The 16,763-nt window shown below is 35.5% G+C and overlaps 1 protein-coding gene across 1 annotated transcript; it reads right to left on the bottom strand.

Annotated features, from left to right (window-relative positions):
• Nucleotides 1–743: 743 nt before the first annotated feature.
• Nucleotides 744–1,677, bottom strand: LOC141671486 (uncharacterized). Its single transcript, XM_074477790.1, has 2 exons — nt 1,602–1,677; nt 744–1,456 (listed from the first exon to the last, which is right to left on the bottom strand). The coding sequence occupies exons 1-2, from the start codon at nt 1,675–1,677 to the stop codon at nt 744–746; spliced, it is 789 nt and encodes a 262-aa protein (XP_074333891.1).
• Between the last annotated feature and the right edge of the window lie 15,086 nt (nt 1,678–16,763).

Genomic DNA, 16,763 nt, shown 5'->3' on the forward strand with positions numbered 1-16,763 from the left:
TTTCCAGGTTGAGATGGAATAAGCCAGCAGAATATGTTTGTCTTAGTTTGTGTTGATAGTTTGTAATAAAGTTTACTTCAGTTGTAAGTTAAATAAACCGGGATTTGTTTCGTTTGTAATATAAATAAGATTGTGTCTTTTGGGCATAATTTGAACTGTTGCGATCCATGGATTATGGTAGGTAGGGTTATTGCATATATATTATTTTCATAAATAAGTTTATATATGGTGTGTGTGTGTTATGGACCCCAAACTTCTGACCCAGATTCGGAGGGCGCCACATTTCAGAGATTTACCAACTTTATTTAACGATTTTTCCACCTCTGAAAATTAAATATGAATAAAAATAGAAATAAAATTAAAATATATTCATATGATAATGCAATATTATTGTACAAATTGTAGCTATATGTTAATGTGGACTCATTAATTATGTGATTTGTCATACGTGTAAATTTATTATATAGTGTACCTGCAAGTGCATAGCTTTCCAGTATTTTTTTGTTTGTAATACAAATATCATCGGCCATTATTCTATAATTTTGACTCCATAAATTAGCAGGATCCACAACTGGACAATTAGTGAAAATATGAACAAACATAGCACGTAGTTGCATTGTCATTGTAGTACGGGAATTTTCCTGAAGTGCTGCGTTCCATTGATTATCATCTTTCAGAAGACCCAAAGCCTCACATGCTTCTTTTTAAGTGCCATATTTTCAACCGTCAATAGTACGTAAATACTAGAATGATGTAGCTCCCCGAGAACGAAGAAGAAGCATCCCAAGGAAAATAGTATCACCCTGAGAAGGATGGACCTCTGATAGACGGCCAATAACGATTCCTCTTTGCCTTCTCTTCCATTTGCATGCTCTACCATCCCAAACGAATCCACGTGGGAATTCCTGGAAAGTATATTCATTTGCCTCTGGAATTCTTTGATTTTCTACAAACCATGCCTCCAACTTACTTTTCCGATATGTTGCATGTGTTGCAACATTTTCCAAAGTATCAGTCGACTTAAAAGTAACATTTTTTCCTCCTTCCACATGAACTGGAAATCGTTCAACTGATGGATATCTATAATGAATATCATATCCTAAGGTTCTCAAAGCTGCCTCAAACGAACACACATATCTACCATCAAGATATGGTTTGATCTCGTCAGTTGATTTAGATTTGTTTGGTGCATCAGTGAGTCTCTTTTTCCTTTTGATACGCATTGTAGCATTGTCATGGTCTTTTAAGCAATACTTGAACAGGTATTTTAAAGATCTATAATTGTTGCATATCTCCAAATAAATATGATACTGGAAAAGGAGTAAAAAATCTCTGTTGTATGGAACAACAAATTTATTGTCTAAAGCATGACCAGGCTTTTCTATTGTTCTGTTCATCTTTCCTCTCAGATAAACAGGAAAAACACAATCATCAAAAAAAAGTGTGACCGTTGTACCTAAAAATGGGATAACAAATATCCGCATTGAGTAAAATAAACAAAAATAATATATTCAACACTAAATTTAAAAGAAAGGTGACTATAGCGAATAATAGGGCATATTTCCTGATGTTTAAAGGTTATGAAGTTTAGGTTCTCTTACCTCTTTGGAAAATGGCGGGTGCTTTTTCCATTAGATATGCGCGGAGAATATGATAAATCCTTTCCACATGGTCCATGGATCATGTAATTTTTTACAGTGTTAAATACGCAATAGGATATGTCTCCTTGTGTGGAATTTCTGCCGAGACCATTTCATCCATTTGCTCTATTGTATTTGGACGGTCATCTGGGTGAAACCACAGTAACATATGGACATGGGGTAATCCTTTTTTTTTTAAAATTCTATGACATACATTACTAAAAATAGGAAAAAAGCATATGTATTATTGTCTTATGGAAGAATATATTACAGAAACATAATAAAATATGAAAGATAGCAATATACCTCTGATGCATCGACCAAAATAATTTTTATTTTTTATAAGGTCAACTAATTGATCCAACTTCATTTTAAAAACCCGAGCAACTACATCCAGAGTATCACTGATTGCACCACCAGGAAGGTGGTCCAACATACTTTGTATTTCAGGCTATTTAGTATTGGTTGTCATCGTTTGAAAGAATGATGGATGACCAATGCTTAAACATATTTCAAGAGAATCCTTGAAATACTGGGACATGTATCTACGGGAACCCGTAAACTTTGCAGGCAATAAGATGTTCTTTCCAAAATTAGTTGGGTTGGTGTCACTTCTACGCAATGAATCATGTATGTTGTGATATAAATCACAGAGGATCTTCTTTTGATTTTTACTTACCCAATCAAGTCTATATTGCTCGATAGCAGTGAATGCGTCAATAACATACTGTTGCAAAAAATGACCACTTAACTGAGGCGTTAGTCCTGATAAACAACATATAATAATGATTAGCTTAGGTTATTAAGAACAACCAAAAGATTTATAAGTATGCTTATTATGAAACATGTATATATAGATCGGTAAAACTGGTTATTGAATTAAATGAAACTATATACCTTCTGACGGTGTAATCTTTAGTTTTTACGGATGATATTCTCTCATGGAAACATAGCACCTCTGGTTGGATTCTTCCCCATCGTCTGCATCTTCGGAAATCTTTGGAGGAGGTCCACCATTCTTACCTTCGAGTGGGATTTTTTTGTGAAATCTAGGATTTCCATGAGGAAATATTAACGGGTATTGGAGAGGCATTAAATTTGCATTAGTCTCATGGATTCTCTAGAGAGACTTGTTTTTTTTTCTGCACAACTATATCTCTTGTACCACATAATTCTTCAAGGTCCCCAAAAATAAGAGCACCAACTTCGTTGGAAGGTCCAACGGGATTAGGTCAGCCAGATGCTGAACATGATGAAACCAAATCCAACTCAACTTCTTCAGGTTCATTGTTTTGGAATCGATCCCTTGCCATACAGAAGGATTAGACCAATGTATTATTTTCATCAAGCATCATAAGAAAACCTTCTACTATGTTTTGTTTAGTTGAATCACTGCCTGAAACAACCTTTTTCTGATTCTTAATTTTATTTTCTGTATCATACACGTATAATTGATAGAATTTAGGTGTTTCTCCGTCAACTGGACATATACTCCCTATCAAATGATAATTTTATCCACCAAGATTGAATGTGTAAGGAGCTCCACCTCTGTTAACACTGTTGTTAATCTCCAATGGACATAAATGCAAATAAAGAGTTGTAAATCCGATTTCTTTTGTTTGTAGTGTTTTATTTTGGGTCCTCCTGATAACAAATTCTTTAGGAAAGTAGGTGGCTGTCTTTCAGGAGGTAGTTAAACCTGTCCATTGCGGCAACAAATAGAAAAATGTTGCTTTAGCATTCTTTTTGATTTATTATTCCTCTCTTGATTCCATATTAGTGCGCCATAATATGGACAGGTTCTATCAGGATTTCCTGTAATATCCAGGAAATATCATGCAATTATTTTCATTAATAAATAATTAATATTTGATTATTATTTGAATTTTTAGTGAATTATCTGATGATTGGTGTTGATATGTGGGTGTTTATATGTGGTAAAGTATAAGTATGTTAATTTTATTATGTTCAGAATAAAATATAGATGATTATGGTATTTTCAGGTAATTGTTGGAGTATTATATGATTTTATATTAATTTATGAATTTATAAATTATTTTCTCAATAATTACAAAATTATTTTATAAAGTCGGGAATCGTCCAACTTCAACTGTTTTTGGGTTTTTAGAACCCGAAACTCTTCACAAAACTCCTTCGTAACCTAATATGATAATTCTGGACATTTTCCGTATTTTAACTTTTTCGATCCGGATTACGGTTTGACCCGTGCGCGTCCCGGCGCAAGATTTTCGTTACAATAATCGTTTCGATAAATCAACAAAACCCGTATTCTCCAAAGACGGGATATTATTACATTATTTTTGTATGAAGTGTTTTATAAGTAGCCCGGTTTGGATAATTATCCAATACGGGTATTAAATCGGATTGTTTTTGCAGTTACTTAGCGGCTAAGTAATCTAATTTCGGATCCGGTATGATCTAATGGGATATTAATACTCAATAACTATAAATAGCATTTACTTATTATTTATTTATTATTTAATTATACAAAAATCAGAAACTTATATTAAATATCAGTATTTTCTCTCAAATTCGGGTTAGAATTTGAATTAATGTTCTTTTAATTAATCAATAGTTTTGCAGTGATTTCGAAAGCAAATCATGTGATATTTGTGCTCGTTTTGAAGCTCTCGAGGAGCCCTACCTTATTATACTATTAAATCGATCCCCAGATTGGTAATTTTCATTTTTAAAAATTTAGGGTTCTTGACTTGAATTGGGGTTTTTCGATTGAATGATTTCTGACTTGTTTTGATGATAGGTATAGCCTTATTACAGGATTTAAAGACGATTCATGTGTTTATTAATAGATTTATGTTCGATATTTTGAAAAACGAAGTTAGGGTTTGTTCTTGAATTTTGAATCGATTTTTTTGAATTATTGGGAGATTGTTTGTTGATGAGGAAGACACGAATGAATTGTAGGTAGTCTGTTAGTCGCGGGCGATTGAGCCGGGAATCGTCGATTCCGACAATTCAAGCATCGAATCATATTGTTTCTATTGTGATGGTGTTATTAAATCGATTTCAGTCCATTTCGGTAAAAAAAAAAGCTAAGAACCCGGCTGTTTCTGGCCTGAACGAAGGTGACCGGTGGTGAACTCAGTCGTTGGATTCTGGGCAGGGGTGGCCGAAGTTCATCCCGACCCGGACGGGTTGGGTGACCCGGTTGTGACCCGTTTTCCTGATTTCCTCGACCCGGTTTCGATCGACAAAACCCCCAACCCAATTCCTGAATCTTGTTTCTGCATTTCCCTTTTAAAATTAATTCAAAAATTATTTGTAAATTCTAAAAATTGTTTTTAAATTCAAAATGAATTTAGTTAATTATTTTAAATAATTAACTAAATTATTTTAAATCCATAAAATTATGTTCTTTATTATTTTCAAAAATCTAAATTTGATTTAATTATTTATAATTTATTTTAGTTGATTATTTATGGATTTTATTAGTTATCTAATTCATTTAATTAATTAATTATATAAATAGTTAAATAAAATGTAATTATTTATAATTAAGCCAAATAAATATTTTAAATTTTATTTCAGCTTTTAAAAATTTATATAAAGGTATTTAAAATTCAATTAATATTATTATTAATTGAATTGTTCTCATTTTATTCATATTAAATCAACCGTTCGTCCGTTTAATACGAAACGAACGCCTCTAGACTTAGAAAAATATTCCGCTTCCAATAAAAATACTTTCGAAACCTAAATTCTTTTGTATCAAAAGATCATTTGTTTTTTGAATCGTACCGAGTCAACTATTGATCGATAAATACCCTCTTTGACCAGATTTCAATTCTAAAAGTATCGAGACCCATCTTTTGGCTATTCAACTTATGTGTTACATGAATTATGTGACTACGTGTTATACGAATAACATGATTATTTGCCTTATGTGTACGTGTTATGTGACTTATGAGTCAAAGTGTCTTTTAAACGCTATCTGATTAAAATATGACCCTTGTCTGTTATTAACGGGTGGATAGACGATAATGATAAGCGTAAAATAGATATTTATATATTATCGGATAGCTGAAATGGTATCGTTTATGATATATACACATAGTTCGAGACGTTCAAAGCCAGACAGAGATTGTAAAAGTAAAGCCTAATTACGTGTAGTAATGAAACAAGTGGATTCAAAATAAAGATAAACCTGAAATGGTAATTGAGAAGAAAGATCAGGTAGCCTGTCAATGGAAATACAGATAAATTAGGACCGAGTGATATGGCAAATAGTTAAAGATCATGTTACGACCGGCATTTTGTGTAATATTATTTGTGGACTTGGTATAATATTAGAGCCGAATGTAAATATACTTAATGGTTGTACGTTTGTGTGAATGAAAATTTCTGCATTATAAATTTTCTTTATGTAGTATATGATTTGTCAAAGCAAAAGTTTATTTATTTCCTTTATTTTTGATTTATAAGGAATATTCTAAACCTTGGAGAAATTTTCTTTTAAAAGTTACTTTGTTCACAAATTTCGAAAGTGATTTTATAAAATTTCTGAAAATCCAAGTTATTTTATGGTATAAATTTTATAACTTTTGAACTTGTATTTTATTTTATAAAAATAAATCTTTACAAATTTTAGTTGTAATAATTAGCAAATTACAAGGAAGCCCTTGCATGCAAACCACCTTTCTATACTCTTCAAGGACAAAGAAGACATTTCTAAACCCACTAACTCATGATTTATTAGCTAAATTACCTCCTTGACCTTGCATGCAAGATAGCCTAACTCTAGCTAGAAGGTTACTCTTGTCATTACCCAAACCCACTCATATTATAGTCAAATCGAGACATAAAAATAAATCAAGGAAGTGATCACCACTCCACTTTCACTCCACCACTTCACTCTCCTCTTCTTCTCCTCCTCCCTCTCGGCTTTCTCCCCTCCCTCTCGGCAATTTCCAAAACTGAAGCCCCCATCCCCTACTTTCTTCATTTCTTCACTCAAATAATCATCCTATAATCAAGTAATCTTACTCCCTACATTTTGTTCATGTGTATCTCAAGAGTTTAGAGTAGAAAACTTATGTGTTGACTTTGCATGGTGATGTTTTTTTGTTAAACTCAAAGTGAATATCCTTGATTCTTGTGAATTCAAGGCTTTCACCATGAGTTATAGTATCATAGGGCTGAGAATGGCTAAACATGAATGTGTTGTACTTATGCAAATGTTTTTTTCACCCTAATCCATTCGGCCATGACTTGATAGGAGCCGAATGGATGGTGCTTTGGTTGCTTTGTTTTATTTTGTGTGTTTTTGTGATAATAACATGAAAATCTTAGTAAAATCTTGGTAAAAACCTTTGCATGCTCGGTGGTCATTTAGATATAATCCATGATAAACTTGCATGTTGATTTATAATGAAAATTTATTTGAAAATCATGTTGTTTTGGTTTGAAAGACTCGAAGGCATGCATGCATGTAGATTTCTCTTGAATTTTGGAAGTTATTGATCATTCGAAGTGATATTTTGCTAGTAAACCTTAATTTTAGTTAATTTAAGATATTAATTAAGAATTGTGCTCCTTAATATGTGATGTTATCTCATTTATACTTATCAAAAGGGTTAAAGTTGTTGTCCTTGAAAACTTGATGACTTGTGATTTGTGTAATGTGATTTCCTTTGTTTTGCTATGTTGCACCCTAGGTAAGGATGATCTCCACTAAGCCTATTTTGAGTGTAAGGAAGTTAGTTCAGTAGATCACCATAGTTAAGTTATGGTTTGAGTATTTTGGTTGTTGGTGGTTGAGTTTATTAAGTGAGAACCTTGGAGAAAGGAGAGTCTTAGTTTCTGCAGAAAATCAGTTTGGTACCCTAAGGTTTAGAGTGAGTTTTGACCATGTCATTGTTGTGCACTTTGAGTCCCAAGCCACCAGAATCTAGAATTAGGAGTATATAAAAGGTTTTAGGTGTTTTTTGGAGATTTACAAGTCGTTTGTTTAGGTGCACGAGTGGAATCACAAAATCTGTCCAGCAGGGGACAGTTTTTTTGCAACATAGAAATAGGAAGTTTTGACCATGTCATGGGTAGGCCCGCATTAGGCCCTATTGGGACTTAGCTAGAGGGAGTGTCAGAAGAGTTTTTCCAACCATAGTTCATAGGATTTGAGTTAGAACCATGTGTCACAAGTTAGTTCAAGTCAGGGCGTTTTCTGCCCAGAAAAGAGGGGAACCATGGACTTTGAGCTTAGGCCCAAGGAGGCCCAAGCTAGACCCTTTAGCCACATCAAGTTTGGGAGATGCCTTATGGTCAGAAGAGTCTAGTGTAGAAGTTTTGGAGGTAAACTTGTAGTTTAAGAGTGTCTAATGCACCCAAGAAACCATAGATGTCATTCTGAAATTTACTCCAGTGAGCACTTTCACTTACCACATAGTTTTAGAGCACCTATGAATGAGACCTGGGTTGACCACTATGGTTGCAAGATAGTATAAATCCATTAGAGTTAAAGGCCCAAGTGAGGGTCAATAGGTTTTGGATAGTTAAGTAAAGGCGCATCGAGTTAGAAGGCCCAATTTGGAGACTTTGTCTAGTTTAGCGATCAAGTGACTTAGTTGGGGATAGAGATCATCCAAGCCTAGTGTTGCATTATGATGTGTGTGATATTATTTGGTATTAAAATAGGGTATGTGAGTATATGTGGCTATGTGTACTATTGTATTTATGAGGTGATTATAAATTTCGTGCATATAGGCCTGAGTGCCATTTGTGTTTAATTTCGGGTTGGAAATAGGTTGAGTTGGTGAGAGTATATTATAATGAGGTTATTATTAATTGTGTAGGGTCTCGAGATGAGGGTAAACTTGCCATAAAGGTCGAGTGAAGCTTCCAGTTGCTCCTACCAGCCAGACCAGACCAGCCTTTTTCAAGGCAAGTGATTCAACCTATTTTTCGTTTACACTGGAAATGTGTGATAATTAGTTCATATATATTGATGCGATTATCCTGAGTTATCTTGATATACTTGAACCAAGCAATTCTTAAATCTATCTTTATATTATATAGAAATGCCATGAACCCTCAAGTACATATTGCAAGTAGATCAAAAGTCGTATCACGCTAGTATATCAAAGTAATTGGAATGCCATGATAAAATAAAGATTTGATATAATACTTGATTGATCCTCTTGATTAACATGCTATTGATTCCTAAAATATTGACATCTCGCCCTGATGCTTGAACCCCAATAGAAACTGTACCTTGATACCTAAAAGCCAGATATTCTTTAAAGTTGTTCTTAATTGATTGATAACCCTTTTTCTTGCCCTAAAGTTCGACAATCCTGATATACCTTGAGCTAAAGATCATTTCGTCATACCTTAACACCCTTAGTATTCATGAAGCTTATCTTCTTGATGTTCTAGTACTTGTACCTTGTAGAAAACCATTGCTTTAAGCCTAGTTTGGCATTACTCTTTCATAATATCCAATAGCCTTGCTAAATTTCCTTGTAAAAGTTCTTGTATATGGAAACCTTTCAATTACCCTAATATAGTAAAGTCTATTGGATCATGGCCCTGAGATTTGGTGACATATTCCCAGTGTTTCAAGTTGATCTATAATCCCTTGATAAAAATGTTTACTACTTAAGAGATTTTATCATGAATCGGCATCAGTTTTTGAAATAATTAAAATATGGATTTTCAGTCCCAAATGGGGATAAATGTTTTCTTTGAATAGTGGATCTGTACTGAGACGCGAGTCCTTTCCACACTTATATTATAGGCTTAAAAGTTGCCTAGGGATCCCATTAATGTTTTAGAACCCAGCGAGGTTCGGGATTACTTCGCGGCTGATCACCGGATGTAATCCGTAGCGTCATAAAATGATTTTGTTTAAGTTATGATTTTGAAAATGTTTTGATTCAAGCAAATGATGCCATCACTCAAAGTTTTATCTCTTGTTAATATTGGTTACGTCTTCGCATTGTCTTTCTTTTATATATATCTCGATTTATGCTTTGTACTGTATTATTTAGCACTTATTGAGCATTTGGCTCACTCCTTGCTTTACCCTGATATTATAGCTAGCAGCTATGGTTAGATTCAAGCAGACAACACGTAAGATCTGTGATGCCGATGCGTATGTCCGAGCTCAGGTAGAATAAGAGATAGTTTTGTGTGAGGACTCGATAAAAAATCAGTTGTAATAGATGGTAGTGTTGGGTTGTTCCAAACCCTAAACTGTAAGATCTTAGATTCGGTCAAGTTTACTTTCTTTTAAATATTGTAAAAGTTATTTATTTTGTATGTTAAGTTGGGGGTGTGACAGATCAGAGGGTTATCATTTGAGGCAAGTATTCCTGAACTTTCTCGTAATATACTGTAAATACTTCATTCATATTCTATGTTCATAATAGGTAAATGTTTTTATATTTCGCTGCAATTACTCTTATTTATGCAAGTACCTTTTTGATCTTGTTCCTTGATTATTGATTGATCTATTGAGCAAATACCTATTATTTCGGGTTATTTGCGAACCCGGAATCGGGATATTTTGAAAATCAAAGTGATTTGACATCAAAATACTCTATGTACTGGATGGTTACGATGAGGACCGGGAATGAGCTGGACCCTAAGGGCCAGAGATGGTTGGACCCTTGATTATTAGGCCATAGTGCTTGGGTACCCTATATGTTGGTGGGTCTATACATTTGGGTATAGATCCGCACTACCCTGACTGATCACCAGGTTATAGTGCATATGTTGGTTTCTAGTGTCCAGTCTAAGTTATTGTTGATCGCCATTAAAGGAATTCCTCCTTGGAAAGTTATGGTTACAAAAACAAACGAAGATTTGATTCAATAAATGAATCAGTGAAACGTTCACTGTTCTTTTATAGAGAAATGTGATTTATGATTAAAGGCCAATGAAGGCCGATGTTTTATTCGTCCAACTATTTTAAATAAAAAAAGATGTTTTGAAATCATTTAAAAAAAATTCCAGAAGTTTCTTTGATCTGATACATGGAAACCTATTATGATACTTGTTGTTAGTCCCTTAACAATATAGCAAGAATTACAGAAGGGGTGTTGAATGGAATTCTTGAACCTTTTTCTTGAAATAAAAATGTTCAACTCGATTATGGATATATTTGTTTTGATTAGCACAATGCGGAATGTAAACTTGAATGAATCAAAACATAAGTAATTAAAAACAAGAGGCTTTAAAAACTTTCTGGTGGATTTAAACAATTCCACCAGAGATATATTTAATATATCGAGAGGACTCTATGTGCAGAAATGCTCACAGCTGCTTACAAAATAGAACTGCTAAAAACACAGGAAATGCTAAAGATAGTGCTTACAAAGATTTCTCTGTTGTTGTTTTTTTTAGCTATCTCAGTTCTTTTTCTATTTGCTACTCTCTTGGTTTATATATTACCAAGATTACAAAGTGAAAAGAACTGAACAAATATAAAATCTAACAGTCTTGATCTTTGCTACTTTTCGTCCTCTATTACCCAGTTAATGGGCTTCCACAGTGTACTTGTATCCAACTCAACGGCTGTGTGTCAGCTTTCACTGTTCAACTGATGTTTGAATCTTGATATGATCATCAGTCGACTTTCAGATCATCCGTCGATGACTTAATTGCTCATCCGTCGACTGCTATGTTAAACATCCGTTGATAGTCATTTGATCATCCATCGAAGCTTTGTTAAGCATCCGTTGGTAGCTATTTTGGCACTTGACTTCATTTCACTTATACAGAATTACAAGACATTGCTTATGTATAGTTAATCAACCTATTCTGCATATCTAGTTAAAGTCAACATGACTTATATGCTACTTCAGATTCTATACAAAGGTGCATACAACACTATGCTACAAACTTATTATTATATAAGCTACTCACTCGATGGATAATAAGTTAATCATCCGTCGGGACTATAATGAGTTATCCGTCGGGACTATAATTCTTATCCGTCGAGTGCTACATTATTTCACTAAGTAAAATCTACTTAGATGTTTTATTTAGGTAATCATCAAGTACACAACATATTCACAACAATCTCCCCCAATTTATGTCTACTGGAATTCTAGCCATAAATTAAGAGATACTTGATGATAACAAAACATCCTAAACATATATCTTTAAAGATAAGTAGATAAAACTGAAAGTGCTTCAATTTAAACAAAAATGTACAAGGTTTGGCTCACAGTCAGTTCAAGATGCTCCTCTAGTCTGAGCAGATTTTTCTAGTTTCTTGAAGGTCTGGATCTTCTTCCAAGCTTTCTATTGTTTTCTTCAATTTGATTCTGGAGCTGTCTGTGGAATTTTAATTCATCAGATTCTGAGAGATCTAACATTTCTTGCATTCCCAAGAGAGTCTCATTGCTAGAGATACTCAATTGGTCTTCTAATCTGAAGAATCTTCTCACACCCTTGTCATCCATGAATTCCATCAGCCAGTAGGGCCTTAGATGCACTTTTCTCCCTGTGTATGGGATGATAAGAGTTTTGGGTAGTGCATCTTTGGCTCTAACACTCCTTAGCTCTTCAATCTTCTTCAATACTAATCTTCTTGCAGTTACATTGAACCCAAAGTTTTTCTTGAAGGATGAATAGACTTTGATCAACACAGCTTGGCTTTCTTGAAGTATCCTGTGAAGAGGCCACTGAATCTCCCTTCCCCCTTTGTACTTGAACACCATCCTTTCAGGTAGGTTTCTGTATGCATCAATTGCCCTTACCTCATCCAGCTCCTCCAGATAAAGGTTTAGATCTGAGAATTCTTTGATGTCACACAAGTACAAGTAGTCTCCCCTGTTGACCTTGGGTTGAGTTTTGACTACTGACTTGGATTTGAGAGGTGACAGCTTCACTTTCTTAACTGCCCTTGATTTTGTCCTTCTTGGCTTAGTAAGAATTGGCAAGTTGAAGTCAGGAATTGGTAATTTATCCCACTCTATTGGCTCATCCTTTGGCACAATAGGCTCTCCATGTATGTTCCTGTAGGGGTCAACCACCCTTATGTCTTCAAACACCACAGAGGGCTTTGATGCTTGAGTTTCAGCTTGAGTGGATTCCTTTGGAAATTGATCTTCCAATTCCTTGTCAACAACATCCAACTTTCTTTTTGTTCTTTTAGCCAGTTCTTTCTTTCTTGGGGATTTCTTCTGTTTTTCAATCTTCTTCTCTGATCCAGTAGCTTGAGATGGTTGAGAGGGAATTTGTTGAGAAGAATTCACAGCCTGTAGCTTGGCCAAGATAGCAAACTGTTCTTTCTTTTGTTTAGACATCTTTGCATCTAGAGCAGCTTGCCTCTTTTCCTGCTTCAATCTGGCTTTTTCTTCTTCCTTTGCATGAGCAAATTGTGGATGTCCAGCTACCACACAAATTTCCTTCCCATTTCTGAATATCTTTGCAATTCTCTTTCTTGAGGCTGAATCAGCTGGATCTTTATAGAGGAGAATAGATCTTGACAGAAGCATCTTTTCATCAGGCTTGGGTGTCTCATACACAGAATCCATAGGGTTCTTCAAAGATAACTTTGGATAGTTTGCCCTTGGTTTAAGAATTATCTCAGCCTTTGTAGTCTTGATGCAGGAAGATTGTCCTTTCTCCAGATAGTTCATGCTCATCTCATTCACATTGATTGGCTTGACATGAGAGTGATGGATGGATGACTGATCTGGTTCCTTGACTAATTGAAACTTTTTCTGTATTTCCTCATCAATCTTTTTCCAGTTGATCAGAGTCAACTCTCCTTTATTAGCATCTTTCAAATTTGTTGCTGCTGCATTTATAAGATCTATACCATCTGCAACTGGTGGCTTGGAGATAGTAATTGAAGGTACAATTACTTTGCTGATTTGAACTAGAAGTTTCTCCCCCTCAGTTGGTCCTTTCTCCCCCTTACTTGATTCTCTCTCCCCCTTTTTGTTATCATCAAGTGGAGGAGTTAGGCCTTGTGCTTTAGCCAGTTGCATAAGAAGATTTGTCTGAGTCTGTTGATTTTGAAGAAGTAGAGCCACTAAATTCTCAATAACCTGAACTCTGTTCTCCAGCTTAGCTATCTTCTTGTCAGAATCTGATTCTCTCCTTAATCTTAGTAATAGATCATGCATGGTACCATATGGCATTATTGAATCCAGCTTCTCAGAGTTATATGTCTTTAAGTCAGCTATATCATTTTTCAATTCATCCACACTGAGATTCTGTCTTGAGTGTTGGATCTTCATTAAATGTAAGGAATCTAGGTGAGCTTGAAGAACAGCCTTGGTACCAGCATCTGAAGCTTCCTGAAGGGCCTGCTGAATAGCTATTACTTGTTTTACCAAAGACACCTCAAATTGCCCTGGTGAAAATTCCTTTGCCCATGCCCATTTAGGTAAACTGAAAGCAGAACTTGGGCCTTCAGCTCCCCCTAAGTTCATGCTTCCATCCAAAGAACCAGAGTCATCATCATCAGAAGTTACTCCAAATTCTTCAGATGGCTCTCCAGCTTGAGAAGGCATTCTGTTCACAGCAGCTTTATCTCTTTGAAGAGATTCTGTGGTGTGCACTAAATCAAAGTCTGCTCTGCCTCCACATTGCCCTGAGCAGCCAACAGTTGATAGGCTAAAACAGGGTGAGTAAAAGTGTCAGCATCCAAGGAAATGTTATCAATTACAGCTTTATAATGTTGCTGAAATTGTCTTTCCTTGTCAGCATCATCCACAATCATTGACTCACTAGCAATGGCTGGTTCCATCCTTATTTCTCCAGTACCTGCCTTTCTCTCATATTCTCTCTTTTGTTGCATCAGGGTCTCACCCTGGCTCCCCACCCTCACACCCTCACCTTCACCTACTAAGGTGGGACTCTTCTCACTCACTTTTGCCAATCCTGAATGAATGGATTGCTGAGATTCACTCTTTTCCTCTCCTTTTGCCTGGGAGCAACCCAGCCTCTCACTCAGTGCACTCTCCTCTCTCAGTCCTAAGAGTGATTGTATTACCACCAAATCTTCTGCACTTGAAATTATTGAAGTTTGCAGTTGTGCAGAGATACTCGACGGATAAGTGATATCCGTCGGGTGAGTGGTAAAGCTATCCGACGGATAACTGTTGTTAAGCTTATTCGTCGGGATACAATCACTACTCGATGGATGAGCAATATCCATCGAGAGAGTAGAAATGAATGAGGTGGGAAGAGAAACTATTGTTGACTCTGTGTTGATTGAAGTTATTTGAGGCACAGATGTCATAATAGAATCAGAAAGAATTGGCAAGTGAGCCAACAAATCTTCTAAAAGATGATGCTCACTTGCACTAGATTTTGGCTTCCCTAACAGAGTTAAAGAAGGGGAATCAGGAATTGAAGTGTTTATCATATCCACTTCCAGTGAGTTAGTTGGTGAGTATTATGTTTCTGTGGCTTCTATTATGAAAGATTTTGGCTGTGACTCCACATTTATTGGAGCCACATCAATCTGAATTTGAGAAGGTGCAGGGACTGTGTCTTTAGCACCCGTTTGCACTAAGTGTGTGCCCTGTGCATCCCCAGTTGTTTTGGATTTCTTCTTTCTAGTGTAAGTTTGGTGTGAGCTTGTGTCCCTAACCCTCTTGGCCTGTGCTCTTGGATGAGAGCTTTGTTCAATAGCCACATCCTTTTGGGAGGATGCAGCTAGAAGTGAGCTTTTGTCCTTTTTAAGCACTACAGTTTGTTGGGAAACTGCAGTGTGGCTAGGCTGGGATTCACTCAACTCTCCAACCTTATCCTTGGGGTTTCTTTGATGTTCACCCCTTCCCTCACCTATCTTACCCTCCTTCACACTCCCCTCTTTGGCTTGGTAGATTTTTGAACTGGTACCTTTTGAGAGATACCAGAGGGGGTTTTCTTTGATTTGGATTTAGAAATTGCAGTTATTTTAGCAGCTTTGGTAGGTTTTTGAACTTGTACCTTTTGAGAGATACCAGAGGGGGTTTTCTTTGATTTGGATTTAGAAATTGCAGTTATTTTAACAGCTTTGGTAGGCAACTGTTTGGTCATTGTCACAGTTGCCATAGCTATGCCTGAAGTCAAAGAAATAGAAGAGATTGGAATAGTTGAGGGTCTGGATGAACTTACCTCACTTACCTGAGGTGTCAGCATTACAGGAAAATAGAACATTGGCACATCCTTGTGATGGTTGGCTCTGTTCAAGTCTGCAATGATTCTTTTCTCTTGAACCCAACAAGCTAATTTGTTGTTTGGGTTCTCAAGCTCAATCTCTTGACAAAGATGGTTAGCCAAAAGCATAAAAAATCTAGCATAGTAAATATTCTTTCCTCTTTTGGCTAAGTCACCTAGTTTAAAACCTAACTCATACACAACAAGGTCACTGAAATTGTAATATTTGTCTGTAACTAGCATGTATAGCATGTTAAGCATGGAAATGTTCACAGAATCAAAATTACTGATTTTTCCAGAAAAGACTTTAGTTACTACATCATACAAGTAACTCCATTCCTTCCTAAGACCTAGTCTTCTAATTTCACTTAGTTTTGCAGTAGGAAGTGCATAATGAATGGAATTGAGCATATTGACAATATCAGTGTCAGTTTGTGGTGCAGTTACATTATCATTAGGAATCTTGAAACATGCTTTTATGACATCACTATTGATACAGAAATCATTACCTTTGATGGTTAGAGTGATGGTTTTGTCAGTAGAGTTATAGATTGTTATTGTCCACATCTCCTCAACAACTTCACAATAAATTGTGGGTGATTCCAGCATGGCAAAACTTAACTTGCAGTTGTTCACGAAGTCCATCATCTTATGATAGTCTTCAGATTGCTGAATCCCCTTATTGACCAAGGCAGTGAAGTTATTCTTCTCATAGATGAACCCAGTCTGTGACATGATCTTAACTACGGGTGCCATTGTTAGAGAAGAAAAGCTTGAAGAGAGAGAGGATTTTTGCTTGAGAGAGAATGAAGTAACACAGTTGAATTTGAGAATGATAAAAGAAAATGATTAGAATGAAATAAGCTTTTATACTTTACTCAAAATCAACTGATAAAAATAATAAAGAGAAGTAAATTACCCAATAGAAATTGTCTAAAATAGTCGTTTTAAAATAAACTGTAAAAATTCTACCCA

Source organism: Apium graveolens, chromosome 1 (assembly GCF_009905375.1).
Source record: "Apium graveolens cultivar Ventura chromosome 1, ASM990537v1, whole genome shotgun sequence".
Lineage (NCBI taxonomy): Eukaryota > Viridiplantae > Streptophyta > Magnoliopsida > Apiales > Apiaceae > Apium > Apium graveolens.

What these genes read in the sequence shown, in the direction of transcription:
- LOC141671486 (XM_074477790.1), bottom strand. Translation starts at nt 1,677, where the DNA reads ATGGACCATGTGGAAAGGATTTATCATATTCTCCGCGCATATCTAATG. An exon ending in ACCCGCCATTTTCCAAAGAG is followed by an intron (nt 1,457 to 1,601) that starts GTAAGAGAACCT and finishes TCCCATTTTTAG; the next exon opens with GTACAACGGTCACACTTTTT.